The sequence below is a fragment of the Seriola aureovittata genome, chromosome 8 (genome assembly GCF_021018895.1).
Source record: "Seriola aureovittata isolate HTS-2021-v1 ecotype China chromosome 8, ASM2101889v1, whole genome shotgun sequence".
Taxonomy (NCBI): Eukaryota; Metazoa; Chordata; class Actinopteri; order Carangiformes; family Carangidae; genus Seriola; species Seriola aureovittata.
In genome coordinates, this window is record NC_079371.1 from 14,690,916 (window position 1) to 14,715,438 (window position 24,523).

Genomic DNA, 24,523 nt, shown 5'->3' on the forward strand with positions numbered 1-24,523 from the left:
TACAATAGAGATTGATAATTAGTTTTTTTTTTTTTACTTGTTGACTAACAAACTTAACAGTAAAAACATTTGTGGTATTTCTCACCTCTCCCTCTGTGCTTTGAATGGCTTTATACTTTGGGTCAGATCTTACACTGATGGGACCTTCAGCAAGAGCTAAACACCAAACCTAATGGGTTTAGAGATTTAACTGGAGGGGGATTTTGGTGGCATATGGTTGAGGTGAACATGTGGAGATAGGTAGAACAGGAGCTATATATGGGAAACAGTGGGTGGGCTTAGGGGAGCTTTGTGGTGGATGTTAGGCTGGCGGGGGGCAGTTAGAAGGGCAGATATGGCAGTGGTGTGTGGAGCATTGCCCATCATTGGTAAGTAGTGGGTGGGGGAGGGCGAAGCTGGCAGTCTTGGAATAAGTCAGATAAACAGCTCTTCTTGTTCCCTGCTGTGGGGGTGTGGGGGGTGTGGGTTAAAGCCTGGTGGCAGACAGCCAGCACCAGTGATGGCACCAACTGTCACTGGCAGCCCCTCACTCTCTCTGCTGCCATGCTGACTGAAGCCTCTGTGTGTGTGTTGGTGGGTGAATTGAAGTGTTTCTGTCTCAGTCAGTGGTCATTCCTGGTCTCTTCTAGTAGGGCTGGGCAAGAGGGGTACTTGAAATATTTGTCTCAATATTATAATAAGGGAATTTTCTGTTATTGATATGTATCACAATATGGCAACATAATGAAATATCACATATTAACCAGTCAGACTGATATGCAAAACAGGGGTAAATGGATCATTACCTTAAGTGTTAATACTAATGTTACCCAATCTTATTTTGAGCATGAATAGCCTATTATCATGAGTGGAGAAATGATTATCGATTGGTTGATTAACAGTAAAGTAATTTGCAACTTTGAAAATAATTTAAGTCACAAGCAAATTTTACAGATTCCAACTCCTTAGTCATCTATGAAAGTAAATGGTGAAGTTTTGGTTCAGACAAAACAAGCAATTTTGACGTCAGCTTGGCCATTGTAAAATTGTAATAGATATTTTTTTAACATTAAATCTATGTTAAAAAAACTAAGAGAGAGAGTTAGATGAGAGGATCAATACCTCTCATGTCTTTCTGTTAAATATGAAGCTGGAGCCAGAAGACAGATATCTTATGTTGAGACTGGGAAGCTAGCTGTTTCCCCTGATTTTTAATCTTTATGCTAAGCAAAGCTTACTGACTGCTGGTGGTAGCTTCATATTTAACACACAGTTATGAGGGGGATGATACTGCTCTAAGTTGATAAAGAGTAACTGAATTACTAGCCAGCTTTACCTTTTATGCAGACTGTGTATGAAAGTCTGTGTGTGTGAGTGTGTGTGTGTGTGTGTGTGTGTGTGTGTGTGTGTGTGTGTGTGTGTGAAACAGTCCCATTCCTCTCTCCTGCTCTCTCTGCTCTCTCTCCCATTAATCACAACCTTATAAGACACTCAGCCACTTCCGCTCTGTCACCCACTCCTCTATCCCTCTCTGTTTCTTTATCATATTTAATCACCTGCAGTCAGTGGTCAGGCAGATATCAGCTCTGTGATGATTGGCTGCACCACGGAATGGGCGGGGCTTGCTCTGATGCATCACACACACGTACCAGCGCAGCAGGACAGATCCCCTCTCTCACTCTCCCTCCCCCTCTCTCTACCTCTCACTCTGCCTTTCATACATACGCCAGAGCGCAGACTGCAGCAGAACGGAGGGCCAGTAGGATTTTCCTCCTCGTACTGGATCAACCAAGAAACCAGAGAGACAGTTATCCGCCGAGGAGGAGAGAGACGTTATTCATGGGGAATCCATTGAGGAGTACCTGACCAACAAGCTGCCGAGTGTGTAGGTGAGTGTGTGTTTGTGTCACTGTATCTGTGTGTCCATGCGTGCGAGTTCACTGCAGAAGCAGCAGCACTGCAGATACACCGACCAGAGGCTCTGCTCATCCCTCTCTCCCCTCCCCCCACTCTCCTCCTCCTCATCTCCTCTTCTTCTCATGGAGAATCCATTAACAAGTAGGGACTTTACCCATTTCTGAGATCACAGGGCAGTGTATGTTGTGTGCGTTGGTGAGAGAGTATAATTGGTCTGGCCACACCTGGACTCAGCAGCTGCAAGGTGGACACAAGGTGCACTTGATTTTTCTTGCCGCATGAGTAATGTGTGGTCTTGTGAAGCACAAATCAAGCTCACCCCTGGTAGTTTTTAAACTGTTTTCAAATGATCCTCCTCCTGCAGGGTTGCATCTGGCTCTCAGAAGCAGTTGTGTGGACTCCTACACGCACCCATCCCTCCACCTGGACAGGCCCACCCCCTTCCTACCTGCCCCTCATCCTCATTTAAGGATAGGATGCCTGGCTCTGTGCCCCTGTGCTGAGGAGGCGTCGGTGGGCAGCAGTATGGGCCCTGTGCCTGCCAGCATCCCCACAACCCCCTCCACCACCGATCTGCCACCACCACGCTGCCCCACCGAGACGGGCGCTCCCCCCAGCCCCGCTGATGGGCGAAGACACTGACGCCACCCCAACGCTCAACCACCGCGGCTTCCTCCCCGACCACAACTATGTGACTGAAGGTAAGAAGATGACAGAGGAAAATGTGTGTGTCTATATGTGACGCGTGTGTTTGAGAGTGCCCCCATGTGAGTGTGCATTTGTGTATCGGACTTTTGGAGAGTGTGTTTGTGTGTGTGTGTGTCTGTGTGTGTGTGTGTGTGCATGCTTGTCTGTTAGACAAAACAAGCTCTGGACGGCTTCCTAAGCTTCTATAAGCTCTGTGTTGATCAGTGTTCAGACAGAGTTGTTGACAGAGCAACATGAAGTAGGGAGCAAAACACTCCTCTGTGCAAATTAAAACATCTTTGGCACGTTTCCCTCTCCTCCTCTCCCCCATCCGTTCATACTATTTTCTCAATTATATGAATGCTTTACCTTTGATTTTGTTTGTGCTTTTATAACCACTTTTTTACCTTGTGCAACACAGCTATTTTGTTACACTGCAGGGAAGAATTGATCTGGCCTGTGTCCAAGTGTGTGTCTGTGTGTCTCTGTGTCTCTGTTTGTGTCTGTATGTCACAGACAGAGTGGGAGAACATTTTTTTTCTGTAACAGCAGAAATTTCCAGAAAACCAAGTCGTAATTTCCACCACTTTCTTTCGTACTCATTGCACTGCATGTCATCTCTCACATCATCATAGAGTCACATACAAGCACTCTCTGTTGCTCTCTCTTCTTGAATATAACAGGTGCAGGTGTCAAATTATAGCATATCAGATCTTTGGTAGGGGAATATTAAAACATTCCTTGGGTTTGTTTCATAAAACAGATGGATTATAACCCTGGATAACCCCTCCTTCTGCTAATCTCAATTACACCACTAATCTCACCTGCACACTAGCTTCCCTGTCTGCCTCCCTGCCTGTCTGTCTGTCACCAATCTGTTCCTTACACTCAGCTCACTGTTCACCCCGCCTCTTAGACCAGAACAGCGGATTATCATTTAGGGGTCATGAATGTGTTGCGAGCTCATTTGTGATCCTTGTATCACTGTAGAAAGGGAATTATGTTTCCTGTGTCTGTTCTGTAATATAATTTCACTCACACAGAAGCACATACTGTAGTCAGGGGAGACCTGTAGTGCTGCTGCCTGTTGATTGTGTAAATACTTGTGTGTGCATTCAACACACTGTATTGCTGAGAAGATTGAAGACTGTTTTCTATTTCTGTGTGTTTCTTTGTTTGTCTCTATGTCTGCGAGTGTATGTATGTGAATGTGTGTGTCATACATACAGTGTTTCCATGAGCAATGTTTGTCTTTGTCTATTTCAGAGAAAAATTTTGATGAGTGAGTGGCAGAAAATCAGACTTAACATCCATCACCAATCATCCATTATTGCCATAGCAACAATTCGTGATGATAAACATGCTGCTATTCATGCTTGGCCAATATGATTGACAGGTCGTCTCCACCCACCAATAATGGCAGTATTAATTATTCCACACATCTCAGGCAGACACAGACATTATTCAGGGTGAATTGCTGATTAGCTCACACCAAGGTGGACACTGAGCTCAACTCTATTGGTCTGAAAGGGCTGCGCAACACATGAACAACCTGAAAAGAGATAGTTGCAGAAAAATAAGTCCAAATTGTGCTTTAAAATATCGCAAGAATTCCCCTAATCACGAACAAAGGTCATTTTCTGTCACAAATAAACAAAATGATTCATTACCTGCCTCTTGTTCTACATCCACTCCAACCCCCTCCACCTTTCCTCCACATTCACCCCATCCCCCGTCCTCCTCCCCATTTCCATCCCCCATTGCCTTCCCCTCCCTCCCTCCCTCCTGCTCTTTCCCCCTTCAGTCCTCTAATGCAACTCCCAGCATTGCCCGGTGCTGAAGTGGCACATCTGCCAAACTATTATCCAACAGTGCTCTAAAGGCTGCTCAAACACAATGTGCCTATTTATGTGCGTGTTAAAGAGAAATACAGAGGGTGGTGGAGACAGAGGTGGTGCATGTAATTTTATGCTTGGTGTATTTTGTTATCTCGTGTGTGTCTCCATCGTTCTTTATTTTTTTGCCTGTGTTGCATTCATATTCATGTCTGTGTCTCCGAGTGCATAGTGTGTGTCTCTTTGTTGGCTTAGGTCCGTGTATGTGTATGTATATGTATGGGTGTGTGTCTGAAAGTGTTTAGTGTGTGAGTGTATGTGTGTGTGCGCATACATAACAGTGTGTCTGTAGCTCTTCCCGTGGGGATTCCCCTGGCCTTTAACTCCTACAGGGGAGGGATGCTTAACCTCCCTCTACCTCACCCTCCCCTCCCTTCTTCCCTCCATGTCTTACTCCCCTCCTCTCCCTCCCTTTGACTTTCTCAATATCTGCCTTTGCTACAACCTCACCTCCCGCTGGAGTAGCATTGGGTTCCAGAATGAATGAGTAAATAACAAAAAATTCAAACTGTTTCCATTTTTGAGGTTTTTGTAAGTTATTTATGAATTATAACATGTCATAAGTAATGTATACACATCAACCCATTATTATTGTGTACCATATAGAGGATTGTCTGCCTGTTAATGCTGTTGAGGGAAATAGGTAAAATGTCTCATTTCAAGGACCAAAAAGTAACAACCTAGTTTTTAGAGTGGTGTGTTTTTGACAGAATCCAGTTGGCTTTGAAACGGTTTTATACATTCTCAGTCTAGTGAGGAGCAAAATTGGAATCACAAGTTCCTGACATAAATATACATCTGAATACAATACTACAGAGACATATAGGTCAATCGTATAGGTAAACTCAAAACATGAAAATATAATTTTTCACAGCATATCAGACTTGAACATTTACTTTCATTTCTTTTTCTTTCATGTTATTTTTAATTGAATACCTTAACCTTATCTTTGTACTGTTTAGTATCCTGTAAGGGGCCGTTTTCAATATGTTTCACATGATTAAAGATGAATTTAAAAAATGACAGAATAATGAATAATGGCGGTAATTGTTGGTCACAGCCCTCATACATACCATTATATAATTGTCACCTCTGAGTAAATGTGAGAAAGCCATCCAGCTTCTGGCTTTCTTCTCCCTGTGGTGTGCAGTGAGCACAGTTATGATCACCTGCAAAGTGGATTTTCATAAAAGAAGCCTAACAACATACTAAGACCATCCCAATAGTTGTTTAAATGTGTTTATCCTCCGTGTCTTGCTAGCCTTCTCACCAGGCCCAACATGTGAATATTTCATGTTACATAATAGATACAGTATGATCATGAATACACCACCTGTAGATTTTCATTGGTGAGTACTCATGGCCGATTGTGGTGATGTAGTAACTCAGTCCCTACCCTTAACCCTAACCCCAACTCTGCCCTGCCCGGTCCTGCTTACTTCCTCACCGTCTGCCTCCCTGTTGCTCTCCTCCCTCCCTTCCCTTCCCTTCCCTCCATCCTTGCTCCTCTTGCAGGGCTGCTCCTGGCTATAGCCTGAAGAGCTCCGCCCATCCTGTCCACCCCTCTCCACCCTGGAGTCCTCCCCCAGGATGTTGAGCCCCATCCAGGTCCTGTGCTCCGACATCACTACCCTTTCTCTGGAGCCTGAGCCGTTTGCCTCTTACACTGAAGGTGTGTGCTCTATCCTGTTCTATCCAGAAGGTCATATCTATTTCGCACAGTTGCGCCACATGACCCTAGTGTGAGATATGAGAGTTCACATGTGTGCACCTGTGTGTGGGTGGTTGTATGTGGGAGTGTGTATATGTGTGTTCGGCGGAGTATGGATGTGATTAAGTGGATGTGTGTGTGTTTGTGTGTTTGTGTGTGTGTGTGTGTGTGTGTGAGTAATTTGAATCAGGTGAATTCTTACTTGGGTCTGAATGTTGTAAATATCTTAAACATCTCTTTGTCTCTGTCTGTCTGCCTCATCCTTTTTGTGTGTCTCTATTTTTGTACCTGCCACTTTATTTTTGTCTCAGTCTTCCTGCTTCAGTGTGTGTGTGTGTGTGTGTGTGTGTGAGATTGATCTCTCTAAATAGTTTGACAGGACAACACCCCATTTCTTTTAAAGTGTAGCTATCTTGCATCTATTTCTATTTAATACGAAGCAAGACACACATAGACATTCACATGCATATGAACATGCACAGACACACTTTCTAAACTCTCTCTCTCTAAACGCTGTACCGTGTGGGCTTTGTATGCATCCATTATTGCAGGCATCCATTATTTCCTCAATTTATTAATTAATCATGTGGTCTATAAAATGTCTGATAATAGGGGAAAATGCCTGTCATAGTCTCCCAGAGGCTGCAAATTCCTTGTTTTGTCTGATAAACAGTCCTAAATCGAAGGGTATTTTGTTTGGTTTTGTAAAAGACTAGAGAAACCAGCACATGAGACGGTGGAACCAGTGAATTTTCTGCAGTTTTGCCCAAGAAAATACTTCAATATTAATTGATTATCACAAGCATTGCAGATTAATTTTCTTTGATTGACCAATTGACTCATCGTTTCGACTATAAACACATGCAGACAGAGATAAGAAGGACAGCATAAAAAAGGGCAAGAGTTTTCTGAATATAGGATTACATTTCAGTATTTATGAGACATCGACACATAATCTGAGTTTAGATTGGGTGTGAACCAGCTAAGCTCCTAATCTTTTTTAATGTTACAGTCTCACAAATCTGTTGGAAAAAGAAATAGATTTTTATCAAAAATGAATCACTCATTGCAGCTCTGAGTATTCTGGCAGTCAGAAGATGATTTTGCAGTTAGGTAAAGAAGGATTACAGGGGTATTTCACACATGCTGAAGCCGGCTTGGTTTGTGTTTCTAATTGTTTGTGTCTATAACCATTAGGCTCACACCAGCTCTTACCCATTGTGGCAATGTGTGTTTGGAGAAATGGCAGACTCCCTGCTGTGCTGGGCTTAAATCACTTCTCTTCACACATGTGCACCTCTAACACAAACACGTGCACCAGTTTTTTCCAGATAACTCCAAAACGGCAGGACAGGGATCAATTTAACGTCTCCCTCCGGCAGTCTCTCCCCTCTCCCTCTTCTCTTCTCTCTCTCCAACCCGTTTATTTCTCTACAGGGTAATTGAGTACACACACTTGTGCTCACGTACACAGGAAATGCGGGGTGCTTGAGCTGCACACACACACTCCCAGACACACATTCACTCAAATCTCCTGCTGAGTGGTCGTTTGTCCTCGCTTTTAAGGAGTGTGTGTTTTTGGCTCAGCTTTAATGGTCCATGTTTACCCAGACCCAAGATATCTATAATTGGGACTGTAGGACGTCTGCTCCCCTGTCTGTCCCTATAGTAGCCTTAACAAAAACTAAATCTCCCTCCCCTTCAGCTATGCCACTACCCTCATCTAGCCCGTAAACCTCCTCTCCTCTTCTCTGCCACCCCAATTTGCAGCCACAGATGAGTCTTAATTTGTATAATATAGACTATGTTTGAAACTACCATTATTTTTATCATAGTATTTTTGTTTGAAAAGTGAATGAAATTATTTATAGTTAATCAAAATAGTTAATTTTCTGTTGGTCATCTAATCAATGAATTGACTAATAAACTCAGTTCTACCTGTCAGTAGTAGTTAAAAATACCCCGTCACAATGTTTAAGAGCCCAAGGTGACATTTTAAAAAGGCTTTTTTTGTTTAACCAACATCTCCATATTTTCAAAGATATTTGATTTATAATATGATAAATGGTATAAACCTGAGAAAAGCTGGATCCACTAACAGTTTGACATTTTAATTTAGTAATCACTTAAAAAATTAATGAATTACCAAAACTGTTGTTGATTTATTTTGTGGTGATCAAGTTATCGTTTCATCTCTGCCTATAAAATTCTTTGATCATTAAGGAGCTGCTGTCCTCGTAAACACCTCACAGCGAATTTGAGTGTTTGTGAGTTTGGTGTTTATCACTTGTGCATGTTTTTTGATGCGTCTCTGTGTCATTGGGTTCATTCATGTTTGTGTGTTGTTGTTTTGGGTTGACATGTACTGTATGTGTAGGCACATGCACTTGCAGTCACAGAGTGTTCCCCCAGCTCCTGCAGTGTGGTTATGAGTCAGACAGGCCTGCTGATGCTAATGGACTGTCCGTGGGAGACAGACATAGCTAGTTTGCTATACTGAGGCAAACACACATCCGCACTATAAGACACTGACTTACAGCTTGACACCCTAACAGACAGTCACACAGTCACACACACACAGATTACATCAGTACAATGGCCAGAGGTGCCTCGTGGAGGAGAGCCACAGCACTGTTGATGATGCTAGCATCTGCAGTGGTTGTTTGTATTATTAGCGGTTTATTTTTTTTGTAGTGCTCTTCTAATAAGGAGACTGAGAGAGACAGATGGGTGTGAGCTGTGTGTGTGTGTGTGAGAGAGAGAAAGAGAGAGACACAGAATGATAAAGAGGAGGGAGGCCAAGAAACAGACAGAGGATGAGAGTGAAGAGTGTGTGCTCCATATTTTATTTAGCTATATTGTGTACCGCTTCTGTGGTTTTGCTTAGCTTAGCTATTTCTCTGTGTGACTGGAGACACAGTTGTCTGTACGTGTGCACACACTCACTCACACATAGTGTCAAGCACACACATTTGCAGTGCATGATTACGTGAATTCAAAAGTCCCTGGTGTGTGCACACGTGTTTGTGAATTTGACTGCATGCATAGGGGTCTGTGTGTTTTTATGAGTGCCATCATATGTGTTCATGCATTATTATCAGCATATCCTCAATTTGGCTCATAGTGTGTGTCGCACATCCTGGGATATTAATTTAGCAGTGTTTGTTGTTGGACAAAAGTGCAGCACCACAATTATTTAACCGCACTCCTTCTTCCTGCGAGGACTGGATTGATGAATGCCACTTCCTCCTTTACCAGACTGCCATATACGGCTAACCGTTACGAGTACCGCTGCTACTGGTTGGCTCAGCTTGTTACTATGGCAACCTCTGCTCACCGGAGGACCCCTCCACTGCCTCCGCCCCAGCGCCTCTTCCCTCCACCTCCCTCTCCATGCTTCCCATTCTTGCACCACCAGCATCACCACCACTACATACTCAGTAACATACAGCCAGGCAGCAGAGTGCTGTGGGGGAGGGATGAGAGAAAGAGAGGGAGCTGAATGTGGAAAGACAACCAAGAAGAAAATGAGAGAGTGAAATGGGGCAAAAGAGAGAACAAGAGATGAGAGATGACAAAAGAATGTGTTGGGGGAGAGGGACACAGAGAGCAAGAGAAAGCATGAAACAGAGGAAAGAAACTGAAACTGAAGAATAAAGAAGATACTGCAGCGACTGAGAGATCAAGAAACAATGCAATAACTAATGGAAAGATGATAGAAAAAGAGAAACCAGTAATACATGAAGTGTGTGAGGAACAGGGTGAATAAGGCTGTGTTGGTATAGAGATTGAGGAGCAGTCCCTGCCTCCCCTCATCATAAAATCTCTCTCTCAAGGCCACCATGAAATAGGCAAGGCTACAGCTTTGGATCACATTGACTCTCAATAAATAAGCCTTCCACACTCTGTTTTTATTGCAGTCAATGCTTATTGAGGACCATGTTCTTTTCTTTCAAAACTAAGCTCACTGAACCCCTTTGTTGAAGGCTTGGTGAGATACAGCACCTGAAATTACTCTTATTTTTAAATCTAATCTATGACATTTTGGAAGCGATTATTTAATCATTTGCTTGTGCAGTAGGAGACCTGAGATTTTGCCATCCAAAAAAAATCTTTGTGAAGCAGCACTGATGTGGAGGCTATAACACTAGGACAGTCAAAATGTAGCTTGCTCATTTGCCTGTGGGTTGTGCTTCTTTGGCATACGAAAATAGTGGTAGGTTTTGTGTCTTTAGGTGATATTGGTTTATAGGCTTTATGGACAGCAATGAACAGTTTTCAGCCAAAGAATGACTTTGCCCTCTTTTTATTTTCCACCAGATACTATTTTATGCAGCAAATTTGGTACACTTTGATTTTCTTTATGCTAGGTCATCATCTATTTTAGGCTAACAATCCAGCTGAACAAGTAACATGCAAGCATTTTATTTATTAGTAGTGTTTTTAGATACTTTCACTGCAGCACGTACAAAGACATATCATGTGAAACTGATGTTTTGTTAGAAAATGTTGCAACAGAGCAGTCTCTACTCTGGCATATGAAGAGGAACTGGATGTTTTGCTAACCCAGTATGATTGTTAAACCATGATGTGTGGAGTCAGACGATCCTAGCAGATTTTAGCAGTGATGGAAAGACTCTTTAAAGGAATAGTTTGACATTTTGGGAAATACATAGATAAGAGACCAATGGAACTCCCATGTCTGTAAGCTAAATGTAAACCTCGAGTGAACAGTCAGGCAGCTTAGCGTAGCATTAAGACAGGAAATAGGGGAAACACCCAGCCTCATATCTTTCCACAATACTTCAATACATCAATAACTATTCTTTTAAAATATTTTAGAAATAGTGAACATGCAAACATGCAAATTCAACATCTCACTTACTGCCCCATACATGAGCAACTGAACAAGTGAAAACTGAACCAGTTTTTCCTGTATCATGTGAAGACATGTACATGGATCAAATTTGATAGAGAAAGATTAAGAATCTTTTGTGTTGCATTTGAAGACTATCCAATCAGCACCGAAGTCATCGCCATGGTGATCAGCATCACCAACCACTGTCTGTCCTTAAAACACGGCCTGGATTTAATAGTGTGAAAACTGCAACAACAGATTGACAACTGAGCTGGACATTCATTTCACTTCCATCAGTAACCAAACTGGACGTTTTTCAAACAAATAAAAGTTAAAAAGCCTAAATGTAGAAATGAGGTCAAAAGATGAGCCTAAACAAAATATCTACATGATGGTGCATGATGTTGCTCCATTAATGATCACAGCACCAAATGAATGACCTATTATGGCTGATTTTGAACTGGATGAAATAAGATGACTTGAGATAACTTACGATGGCTTCATTCCAGGTCAGCTACATCCTCTCTTGCCTCCTCTTTTACAGTGAACCTTTAGATACTGTGTGAGAGATTTTTTCTGCCTCTAAAACAGCGCTGTCTCCAAATAAACTTCAATCTGCAGCACAAAGCAGAAGTGAAAGGAGGATAAGCAGACAGAAGGGCAGGGAGGAGATTACATGCAACGTTAAACCAGATTCAAGCTTCAGATGTCACATTCGCATACCCTTCATTAGACGGCACAACTGAGTGCTATTCTGTGTATTGTGCGATGCAGGAAGGATCAGTGAAAGCATTGAGTCAGTAAATCCAAAGTGGTTAATAATGTGCTTACTCTTCACATTACAGAGTTGACACTGAGTCAGACTGTGTTGGTGTATTAGGACACAGAGCTATTGATGGGGACATTGTCGCAAATATGCGAATGAATGTACGCAAAATAATAATCACTAATTCAAATGCACTCTGAGGTGTGTTTACACTTTCAGACACTGCAGCTATAATTCTCACTATACGCACACAAACACACACACAAACAATTTGTGTTTGTGTGTGTTTTTTTGTGTGTTTGTGTACGTATATTGTAATCCTGTGCCTCATTGTGCCATAGTGGCACACAGATAACACCTGTGCCTAACTTGAAACAGCTGTGTGTGTGTGTGTGTGTGTGTGTGTGTGTGTGTGTGTGTGTGTGTGTGTGTGTGTGTGTGTGTGTGCATGCGTGTGTGTGACTGTGACTGTCTTTCATTTTCTGTATGTTTTGATGGTGATTATATATACTGTGTAATCTGAATTACCTCTAATAGTTTACACACATTTGCAGAGTATTAGTGTTAGTGATCAATTATTGTTTTATTCTGCACATTAATTTGCATATTCTAATCCACTTACATGTTAATGCAATGACTCTTTCCTTGGTTTAATAATTTAGAGTCAGATAAACAGATTATATAGAGGAATGATGATGTGTGGTCAATTAGCTAATGGCTACTCGCTCTCTCTCTTCCTCCATCTTTGTCTCTATGTCTCTTTCTCCCCAGCTGATATCATCTCCACTGTTGAGTTCAACCACACAGGAGAGCTCCTGGCCACAGGGGACAAGGGGGGCCGAGTGGTCATTTTTCAGAGGGAACCAGAGGTAGACACACCAACTCTCACACACTTAGACTCACACACACAAATATACACCATTTCTCATTTCAGCTGTAAGAGCAGCAATGAATGTACACTGCTCCCCTCCAGCTACACTTTAGATTGATTGATAAATAGTTGATGCTCCTGCTGTGTCAGAGAGTGTATCATTATAGCTGTGCAGAGTCCGTACCATGCTATTTCTTTGCCTTCTCAAGGTGAAGGTGACTGAATTGGGCCCGGGGTGTTACATTGCACTGTGATTGCACATGTAAGTGCACATTTTTCTCCACACATTTTCACATATTTTTTCTTCCATTTCCTCCTTTTGTTTCCGCAGAGCAAGACTGAGCCATTCTCCCAGGGTGAGTACAACGTCTACAGCACCTTTCAGAGCCATGAGCCCGAGTTCGACTACCTTAAGAGTCTGGAGATCGAGGAGAAGATCAATAAGATCCGATGGCTGCCTCAGCAGAACGCCGCACACTTCCTGCTCTCCACCAATGGTAAGAGACCTCCCACACACACACACATCTTAGAGAAATTAGGAAGATGTGGATGTAGTGATTTGCTTCGCTGACATTTTGTGGAAAATACTTTACTTGAAGCAGTTTGAATGATCATTTTTTAAAAGTTTTTCTTAGGTCAGAAAGGAGATTTTCTCTTGCCTTAAGAGAGAACAGTTGCTCGTGTTGGATCACATTTCTGTTGTGCATTAAGATCTGAGTTTGTCTGCTGTGGCATAGAGGTCCATTCATCAGTTTACATTCTATGTTTATGGCTATATTGGACGATCTATAGATTTTCCCTGAGAGCCCTGTTATTGATTTATTTAAGTACTTTATTATTTATGATTGAGGGTATGAAAATTGTAAGGCCTGCCTCAGCAGTTGGGTAATGTTGCTGCTGAGATGCTTGTTGTCATTTTTTCGATATAATACAGAGAATTTTTGTGTCTGTCAGTGTTGATAAAACAAAGCCTCACTCTTAGCTCATTCAGAGTTTAAGAGTCCAAGCTGTCTTTCAGAACACATGGTTTAGAGTGTGGTGGATTAGCTTGTATGTGATGTCATTTCTGTTATAGTCATGTCACGACCCGGTTCTGAAACCATGACAAAAGGAGGGAAATGCACACAGTTGTAGCCCAAATAATACATTTTATTCATATGAATGGAAACAGAATACATGAACTGACTGATTGAAATGGTCAGTACATTAATAGTGTTAATGAGTGGATGTATGAAAGGGTATTGTTGTATGGAAGAAAATAAAGGGGAAGTGCAACTAAACCAAACAAAACCGAGACCCAATCCCACCATGCCAGAGGGCCGTCACAGTCAAGTGCCTGAATTGACTCTGTCTCTATGCAGAAATCTTTAAGAAAAAAAAAATCTTACAAAAAAAAACTTTTTGTAAGGCTGTAGGCTTTTAGCTTTTAGATTCTATATTTAGTCTACTCTGATATTTTAATCACATCGCCAGATAACTTCCTAACCTCAAAGCATATCCACAAGCATTTTTTTATTCATTTGTCACACTTCCAAATGATCTATTTTCTTATCTGATCATTTAATGGCCTTGTCTGTTTCCCAGATAAGACCATTAAGTTGTGGAAGGTGAGTGAAAGAGACAAACGTCCTGAGGGATACAACCTGAAGGATGAGGAGGGTCGCATCAAGGACATCTCCACTGTCACCTCCCTACAGGTATCTATCTATCTATCTATCTATCTATCTATCTATCTATCTATCTATCTATCTATCTATCTATCTGTCTGTCTGTCTGTCTGTCTGTCTGTCTGTCTGTCTGTCTGTCTGTCTGTCTGTCTGTCTGTCTGTCTATCTATCTATCTATCTATCTATCTATCTATCTATCTATCTATCTATCTATCTATCTATCTATCTATCTATCTGTGTGGATGCACACACTAAAACATTCATGGATGAAACATAACTGGGTCAGTGGGTGCAGATGTGTTTGCATGTGCAAAAATGGGTCACTGGCACAAAGGTACATGTGTGTCTGTGTGAGTGTGTGGGGAGGAGAAATCCTCTATTTCCAGCTGTAGAGAACAGAAACACATCTGCATTGCATCTAAATTAGTCTAAGCATCAGTGTCTCTATTTGCGGTGAATTCTTAGGATCAGTACTCACAATATGTCTATGTGTGTAAATGCTTGTACAGTATGTCCTTTTCTGTAGAGGTCTGAGAACATGTATGTGTACGTTGGTGGTGTTCCTCTGTGCTGTGTCCAAATAAGGACATATTTAAACTGTGTATAAAGATGTAAATCATGCATCGGTAAATAATTAGTATGTTTAAGCAAATGTCCAGATGTGAAAATGCATCCAATGGTCTTTAAATCATTCACTGGATTGGCTCTTCATCTTGCTATCAAGTGAGCATATTTGGATTCTAGCAATAATGTATTATTGATGTCAAAGGAAGTAAAGCATTAAATATTCATTCATGATACAATAAAATGATTTAAATATAATCTACTCACAGCAGCTTGCACCATTTTCTTCTCCTAATCAGTTAAGAAGGATGTTAAACTGCTGTCTCTGTCTCTTTGTTTCTTTCCAGGTACCCGTGTTGAAGCCAATGGACCTGATGGTGGAGGTGAGCCCACGGCGAGTGTTTGCAAACGCCCACACATACCACGTCAACTCCATCTCCGTCAACTCCGACTATGAGACCTACATGTCAGCTGATGACCTGAGGATCAACCTCTGGCATCTGGACATCACTGACCGCAGCTTCAGTATCCTTTATGGGTTATAGTGTGTGTACATAGTGAGTAGAAGAGATGAAGAACAACAACCACATGTACACCTATAAAAGCAGGAATAGATTTATTAAAGCACAAGGACACAGACAATTAATGCATACATTACCACATAGATGCTTATACATGCTCAATAATCCCCCACCCCACTGCCAGCACACACACACGCACACACACACACGCACACACACACACACACACACACACACACACACACACACACACACACACACACACACACACACACATAACCACACACATAACAAACTCCCACATTGCAAATCACACTTTGCTGTTTAAAATACACAAAGACACACTGTTGGGGGAGGGGAATATTATTCTTGAGGAGTGAAAGTGTAGCTTAATGAATAATTCAAAGGCTGCATAAATATTTCAGCCTCTTTCTGAGTTCTAATCCAGCTCAATAGGACACAGTACAGTCACATCCCCGACCCAGACAGGATTTATAATATTACAATTTATTTGAATATGGAATTACTTTTCTCCCAACAATCCCCTCAAGACATATTTATAGTGGTTTGCTTATTTCTGCTGTAAATTATTTACGTTTTGTTGGTAATGTATGTACATTTATGTTTTTATTTTGTATGTAGATTATGGCCCGTGTGGGTTTCCACATGAATTAAAACACAGTCTGATTAGTTTCTCAGTGACTCAGTCAGTGAATAAAATTGTTAAGAACATGAATGAATATGTACATACACTATGGTAGATATCAGCAGGTGAAAACAGTTCAGGCAAAAATAAACTGCAGGCCCTGGGAAGCTGATTCTCTTTGTTGTTTCCCTGAATGATGCTTTCTCTCAGACATTGTGGACATCAAGCCAGCCAACATGGAGGATCTGACAGAGGTGATCACCGCGGCTGAGTTTCACCCACACCACTGTAACTTGTTTGTCTATAGCAGCAGCAAAGGCACCCTGCGCCTCTGTGACATGAGAGAATCAGCGCTGTGCGACAAACACTCCAAATGTGAGTAAATCTGCTGAGCTGGAACGGAAACATACACATGACAGGTATTTTTTAACTATAGCCTTTACCTAGGAGAGTTTTAAGATTATTGTCTAGGCTTTCAAGCCGCCATAGTTTCCAAAATATACAGTCCATGGCTTTAGTTCTTGCCAACCAATAACAATCTATCAGCTGGATCATCACTTTCATCCAAACTGAAATATCTCAACAGCTATGGATTGACTACAAACATTTGTAATCCCCAGAGGATGAATTCAACTGACTTTTGCCCTAGTATCACCCTTAGGTTCACATTTGTGGTTTTCAGCTTGCAACACACATTTTTTGCCCCCCTCATGACTAAGGATCCCCAGACTTTTCATTTTGTGTCAATAGCATTTCCACATTACTTTGTGTTTAGTGCTGATGTTAGCAAATGTTAGCATGCTAATAGTGAACATGGTAAACATTATACCTGCCTTACACCAGAATGTTAGCATTATCTTGTTGAGCATATTGATAGCATATACCATGTTGATGTCAGCATTAAGCAAAAAGCCACTGTGCCAAGGTACAACCTCACAGTTCCACTAGCATGGTTGTAGACTCTTAGTCTTGTTATTGACCAACTTCATAACTAACATAAAACATAAACATTAAAATCAATTTCTAGAGTTTCTTAAGATACCAAATTTATCACAGTGGATTATTATTAGTTTGCTCTATTTATGTGTGGTTTTGTAGTGAGGTGCACTCTTGACACTAAAAACTGTATATTCAAGTTGTAGTTCAATTTGTAATTTGTAGAATCTAAACCTTCAAAAGCTCAGGTGTGTTCATTCACTGTGAAGTGAATGATCTAAAATCAAACGTGTAAGAAGTTTGATTTACACACATATTAAGAGCGCAATATATCTTTTTTTCACTGTGTAATAATATTTCTTTTTACTGCAGATCCATTAGTTTCTCTATAAATCTGCTGTCCATTTTTTTCTTATACTTCAGATTTATGGTTTCCCAACTTTCTTTTCACTTTTTCATATATTTTGTCCCTGTTTACTTCCTCGTTGAAATGGCCAGTTTCCCATGTGTTTTACAGCTTTGACCAGTATGAATCACCAGTGCAGGGAACAGTGCAGATTGCAGATTGACTATAATGAGAAATGTCTGCGTTTACTATGTGTCTCTCTTTTTCTTGTTATTTAAAGAAATTATTTAATTATTTGAAATATGCAGATGTTTATGTACAGAAATATTCAGAGAGCAACATTTGTCCATAAACATACAGAAGTCATTTGGACAGTTTGTCTGCATCACAGACTACAGTCAACATGAAGACTCATCTGAGACATTTCTTTATCTCTGCAGATAAGATAAAAACACACAAAACATCATCTTGTGACACACATACTCATCTGTGTTTCTGCCTGGTGTCTGGCTTAACACCACTAACGCTCCTGTCGTACTCTCTCCCACCCCATTTATTAATCTCCCACCCTTCGCCAGTGTTTGAGGAGCCCGAGGACCCTAGCGCCCGCTCCTTCTTCTCCGAGATCATCTCCTCTGTGTCAGACGTCAAGTTTAGCCACAGTGGCCGCTACCTGCTCACCAGGGACTACCTGACTGCCAAAGTCTGGGACCTCAACATGGAGAGCAAGCCCCTAGAGACGTACCAGGTGTGTGCCTAAAAAACATGAGGCTGTGTTAAAATACAGGAAACACACTGAATGTTTTCTCTCAGGCTCAGCTACTTTGATGAGATTTTGTCTGGCAAGGAGCAAATTTACTCAGGGAAAAGTTAACTGATCAGTGGTTTAGGAAGCATTAACATATTTTCTTTTCAATTCACTCATCTCCCAGGGAGCAGGGATTACTGAAGATCACAACCGGAATTTGAGATGTATAGTGTAAGATGGAATTTCCGCTCGTGTCCTCATATTCCAAATACTCTTTACTAATCTTGGCACAGCACAAAGCATCGTAGAGCGCGGTGTTCAGGCAGAATACTGTAGTCGTGTTTGTACTAGCTCATTGGCTGTGTTATTATTGTCCCATCATTACCGGCTCATACATTGGTTGTTGACTAAAACATGCAGTCATATCAACTGTATAACCTGATACTTCTATGCCTGCTGATATCCACACACCGAAAGACAAACTGAAAAAAATTAAAAGAAACAATGCAGCTGCAGATGCTTCTATACACAACATGAGGTGTCACTGAACTATGTGAAGTACTGTACGCTATGTCGCTTGCAGTCACTATATCTCAACCCAGTTTAACACCTATGAGAATTTTTCGACTGATGTTGTTAAGCACTCTCCACCACCATCATCAAAACACCAAGTTCTTCCAATATCTTTTGGAAGAATATTGTTTCGTCCTTCCATTAGAGTTCCAGAGACTTTTACAATCTATATCAAGGAGCACTGAAGCTGTTCTAGTGGCCCTTGGCCAAACACCTTAATTAAACACTTAATACTGTTTTTTTCTTTGCTGTGTAGCTGTATGTATTAGAAGGTCACTGCCTTGACGCAAGTGTTAGCGACTGAAATCACAGTTGTGTTGTCCAAACTGCTAGGTGACTAACTGTGTCCCTGAAAGACGGCATTGTCATCCTGGAAAATGTGCATAATTGTAGACAGAGATGAATCACAGGAACAAGGCTGCCTCTTGGAATCACTGTACTTACAGATGATTAGATTTTTCCTAAACCTTTTAAGGATAATTGGATTGATTACGTGCCAGATAATGCACTTCTTCCCATCAGTGCAGAATCACCAGAAACCCTCACTGAGTTTTTAACTTTGGGCTATAATCTGTAGTGCATCTGTGTGTGTTTAGAAGATTAATACATGTGAGACAAACACAAACAGTAAAATATCATTATACCATGTATGAGTGGTGGACATTAAGTGGGCCTAACATCCTGTGAAAAATGTACACATACAACACTAAGTACTAAGCTGATAAAAAAGATTTTTCTCTATTTTTGTATGCAACTTTCACACATCCACATTCTAATTGTCTCCAGATAATGTCACTTGTTAAGTGTTTACAATCAGCCACACCGGCCTGTGTTTATGCATTTATGTGCAGCAGAAGTATTTATCAACTCCCTTTTTTCAGCGTGTGTTTAATATTCCTGCCGCGGGCGTGTGGGTGAGTGTGTGTGTGTGCGTGCGTGCGTGCGTGCGTGCGTGCGTGCGTGTGTGCGTGTGTGCGTGTGTCTGTTTGACGTGTGAGGGCCTATGAGGCAGCCAGGAGTGGGAGGCTAAGACGCACTGGAGTTATTTATAGGCTGCCGAGCCTCCACTCATAAAGTGAAGCGGGAAGGAGGGATACCTTACACAGCGCCCCACACCTAGATCTGCAATGCAGCATGGAGAGGGAGGAAGAGGGGGGAGGGAGGGTGGAGAGGGGTGAGAGTTTGTTGAGGTGGTGTGAGGATGGTATGATGAGAGGAGGAGAGAGGAATGAGGGGAGAGTTTGTAAATTAGAGGATGAGAGAGATGACATAGTAGAGATATGTGGATGAATGGAGTGAACTGAGAGAAACATAGGGGAGAAAAATAATTTCAGAGCTGAACTCCTTATTTTGGAAGGTTTACACTGATATTTCTCCTGGGGCATGAGAAATATGCACAAATCCATGATTGATGAGGCACTGTACTCTAAATCAGAGATGATGCGGGCTGGAAAAAAAAAAAAAAAAAGACTGTATATTCAACTCCAGCTGTCACTGTATCATTTCACCTTATGCAGAAAGATCCACAGGGGAAAACAAAAATGTCACCAGGTTTGATGTACAACCATGAGCCGACCTCAGCTTGACCGTTTATTGATTGCGAGGCGACTGTTGACTGCTGACTTTATGCAGAATGTGAAAACAGGGGGTTTAATGCAGAGCACAGTGGTTGGAGGAAGGTGTAGATTTCAAACCTTTGCACCACCGAGCCGGCACAGTGCTGACACACGCAGGTCGAATGAAATCACTAGGGAAAAGAGTTATTAGTCAGTGAATATGTGTGTGTGTGAGTGTTCACATGTGTGTCTCTGTTATCATGCCCTTGGTGGGTTTGGTAATAGAGAGCTGGATCATAATGGATTTACTGATATGGAAAAGGAGTTTAGATTAAAATGTACTCCTGGCCCTCGTATTGCTGAGGGCTGGTGTTGTGTCTTATTAGTGTTGCCTTCAGGGAGGTTTGTGTTACAACTTGCCCACATTTAATGTGTTTTGTCTGTGCTGGGATTTGTATGTGTGTGTATCTTCGTCTTCTGCTCACTCTTCTATTTATAGTTTACATTGAGAGTCAGTACCTGGGAGTGTAGCAGCCGTGTGCTGGACTCATGTGTAATCATACCTGTGTGTGCATGTGTGTGTGTTTATTCCTCCAGGTTCATGATTACCTCCGGAGCAAGTTGTGTTCCCTTTATGAAAACGACTGCATCTTTGACAAGTTTGAGTGTGCATGGAACGGCTCAGACAGGTACCTGAAGTGTCCAGACATCTTTGTCTGTTTTTTGTATTTTCAACATGTCTGAGGTGAGGAAAGGAAGACTGTTGCTTGTATTTTCTGGGGGGTGTTTTTAAGCTTTTAAATGGCTTCACCCAATTTCCAAAAAACACATTTTTCTACATTCACATGGTGGTATCTTGCCATGCTAATAGCTTCTGTTTTATGTGCTGAGGTCTTTTAGAAATTTCAAAGAGGAGTATCCATTACCCAAATACAATACAATGATTGGTCCAGTACAAATAGACATCAACAGAATTTCTCTTAAAGCACTGAAGTATTACATTTTAAAAATTCAACAGCAGCAGCTCTTTCCAGTAGCTGTGCCTTCGTAGCTCAGGATAATCCGCAGACCTCACAGTTCTCTAAGGATCTATTTTTTTTCCAGAAAATACTTTATTTTAAAATTGTTCACTGTTTTGTTTTTTTTTGTTTCTGTCCAGAATCAAATTAGGGACGATTCAGTTATAGGATACACATCTGTATCACGAGGTTGCCTCATGTACAGCGTTTTTTTTTGTTGATTATCTAGAGTCAAAACTAGACACTAATTTTGGAAAAAACAAATTGTTTTAGTTTTTCAAAACTAAATTTTCAATGTTATGAATTTATTACTTGTTTATCTATAAGGGTCATCTCAGTTTGAGTGTTAAATTATTATATAACTTGTGTAAACAATGTAAGCATTTATATTTAGTTGTGTTGAAGCTACATTGAGCTACCTCACAATACTGTTGTGTAGGTTATCACATGTCTTGGACAAAAATTTGGATAATAATTTTATATTTGGATGAAAATACCTGTATCTAATATAGCATAAGCATAAAATAAATATAGTCAGGTGAAGTACAAGTACTGTAAAATTGTACATAAATAGAGTAGTTGAGTTGTTAGTTACTCTTTACTATTGAATAAACTGTTCCTGTTTCTGATGTAGATGAATTGATCCTATAAAGTTATCTATAGAATGGTGGATGTGTAAGGTTAGGTTAGGAAATCTGGCCAATGACAGTCCTCCTTAGTTTTGTAGGACAAAAGAGAAGGAGAATGTTTGAGTGTTTTAACTGGATCCTTCTCCTCCTCCTATGTCCAGTGTGATCATGACGGGAGCGTACAACAACTTTTTCCGCATGTTCGACCGGAACACCAAACGCGACGTGACCCTGGAGGCATCAAGAGAGAGCAGTAAACCCCGAGCTGTCCTGAAGCCCCGGAGGGTCTGCGCCGCCGGAGGAAAGCGCCGGAAGGACGACATCAGCGTGGACAGCCTGGACTTCACCAAGAAGATCCTCCATACGGCCTGGCACCCGACTGAGAACATCATCGCCATCGCTGCCACCAACAACTTGTACATCTTCCAGGACAAACTCAACTCTGAGATGCATTAGTGAACGGATGTCAGTGGCGTATACGAATGAGTTTACACCTGAACACACAACTATGCCAGAATGTACACATTAACAGACATACACACACAGGAATATGCCTAATCCACACACACATAAGCAGAAAGCATACACACGTATGTCTTCTCTGACACTCCTCCACCTCCTCCCCAGCCACTGAAAGGACCTAGAAAGGGCTAGAGAGGGAACAGGCTGGATTACGCAATGGATTATGGATTGCAAAATTGTCCAATCTGTGGATTTCTTGATTGTTAACCTCTGGATTGTGCTTGATGGTGTGGTGATTGCTACAGCTCCGCTTCTGATGGGGATTACCCCCGCCCCCCCAGACAGGAGAGATGTTTACACGTTTGTCCTTTTTTTTTTTTTTTTCTTCAGGCTCTTTTTTGCTTTCTCCACCTCCTCCTCCTCCTCTCCTCTCTGTATTTGTGTGCTCAAGCAAAGCCTATTCTTATCCCTTGCCCACTGTTTTGTGTAACAAAACCCTTCGTGGTTGTCTACCAGCGGCACTGATGAAAAATGGGGCATTTATGTAACTGGCTGTTTGTTTGATTTCAGATCAGCTACCCCACTTCTGTTTTTGTAACTTGTTAGATGATGTTAATGATGGTAATTATGATGACAATGACAATTTGAAATGATATGTGTGATGTGCAAGGATGAACTCGGGACCCCTCCCCTTAACCCAAGTGCACCCAGACGCCTCTGAGCTCAATTGGACTGTGTCCAATGAGGTAAAATATTTACAGTCCTGCAGATAGAAGCAGAAGTTAATAGATTATTACACCATGGTCTAATATGAGGACACACACTCATATCTGCTCCACACAGTGTGTTTCAGTCATCCAACTTCTCTGATTGTGGATTCTGCTTCTGGTCTGGAACTGCGTCATGTGCTACTTTGCCGTTAAATACAGTTCAAATCAAGCAGAAAAAGATTTTTAAAAATAAACAAAATAATTTCAACAATCAAGCAAAATGATGCTGCATGTCAAACAGATTTAGCCTAGGTGTTTATAAATTGACTGACTGACTGACTTGGCTGCCTTCTTAACCATTTAGACCCAGCTGTACAAAGGCTTCAGGGGCCCCGGCGCCCAGTGCAGCACGAGTAACCATAGATGGCCGAGCTCTCCTACCTTTGTTTGTGTCTTCGGACACTGAAGCATGTTTACCAGTGTTCGGTTCATACACTTACATGTACATTTTGAATGAAGCCGTCAAAGAATCAGTTTCGACTCGACTGAAACTGAGAACCAAGAAGAATGGGGAATGTTTGATTAATGTTGTACTCTTAAAGAAAAAGAAAAAAAAATCAAAGGGCCTAAATGGTGTCTGTATATATCAACTCTGTTTTTGACACATATGAGGTTTTGTTTTTTTAACATCCATAAACGGACTGCGGACTCCATCATCTGTATTGATGATTGCCTCCACAGCTACAGCAGAGAGATGGTACTTTAATCTCTTCAGCCTTCCTCACGGATTACTTTGCTGATGTGCAGAAGCTTTTATTTTTAGAGAACAGTTTATTCTTTTATTTATCCTTTTTTGGAAACATCTGTCAGTTTAACTCCACGTCCTGACCAAACTAATGTCGATTCACATATTTGTATGTTAATGTATGTTGTTGACAAAATTGTCAAATGGACAGTTATAAATAATGTTAATATGTTTTTTTTTTTTTGAATAAAGATTTCAACAAAATTGCATCCAATGAGCGTACAGCTGTGATTTTTATTGCAATTTAATCAGAGCTGGTAAAACAGCCATTATGTTAATGTGCAGGCTTTATAGCTTCATTTTATATGGGCCTTTAAGGGGTCATCATTACAGTCTGTGATATAGGTGAGGTCATATAGTCTAAGTCACCACCTAGTGTCATGACACACTTATTACACCTGGAGATAAATGATTCCAGGATTCACTCCTGCAATGCTTTAAAACTTTTCCTGCCATGCCCCCGTTTGGAAGATGAAAAAATTACACATTCACCATTTGTAGTTTAATTTACTGTTAATGTTACTGGAAAATCTAGTAATAAAAGAAGCCATTTTGAATTTTATCGATATAAATAATGTGTATATATGTGTATAAATGTTCTTTTTTTTGTGTTGCACAAATGAGAAATTCAGGTTCAACTTCAACTTTCTTCACACA

At 41.2% G+C, this 24,523-nt stretch overlaps 1 protein-coding gene across 5 annotated transcripts; it reads left to right on the top strand.

Annotated features, from left to right (window-relative positions):
* The first annotated feature begins 1,670 nt into the window (after positions 1 to 1,670).
* On the top strand, positions 1,671 to 24,080 carry LOC130173870 (serine/threonine-protein phosphatase 2A 55 kDa regulatory subunit B gamma isoform). Of its 5 annotated transcripts, none has more exons than XM_056383403.1 (12): positions 1,671 to 1,868; positions 2,261 to 2,597; positions 4,388 to 4,493; positions 5,994 to 6,150; positions 12,585 to 12,682; positions 13,016 to 13,181; positions 14,269 to 14,381; positions 15,263 to 15,440; positions 16,293 to 16,457; positions 17,943 to 18,112; positions 20,839 to 20,930; positions 22,051 to 24,080. In XM_056383403.1, exons 4-12 carry the CDS (start codon positions 6,069 to 6,071, stop codon positions 22,343 to 22,345), a joined length of 1,359 nt encoding a protein of 452 aa, XP_056239378.1. In that variant the 5' UTR covers positions 1,671 to 1,868; positions 2,261 to 2,597; positions 4,388 to 4,493; positions 5,994 to 6,068; the 3' UTR covers positions 22,346 to 24,080. The 5 variants fall into 5 exon arrangements, with proteins under 5 accessions (XP_056239378.1, XP_056239380.1, XP_056239377.1 ...); XM_056383405.1 differs by lacking the exon at positions 4,388 to 4,493 and adding an exon at positions 4,944 to 5,009; XM_056383402.1 differs by lacking the exon at positions 4,388 to 4,493.
* Positions 24,081 to 24,523: the final 443 nt, after the last annotated feature.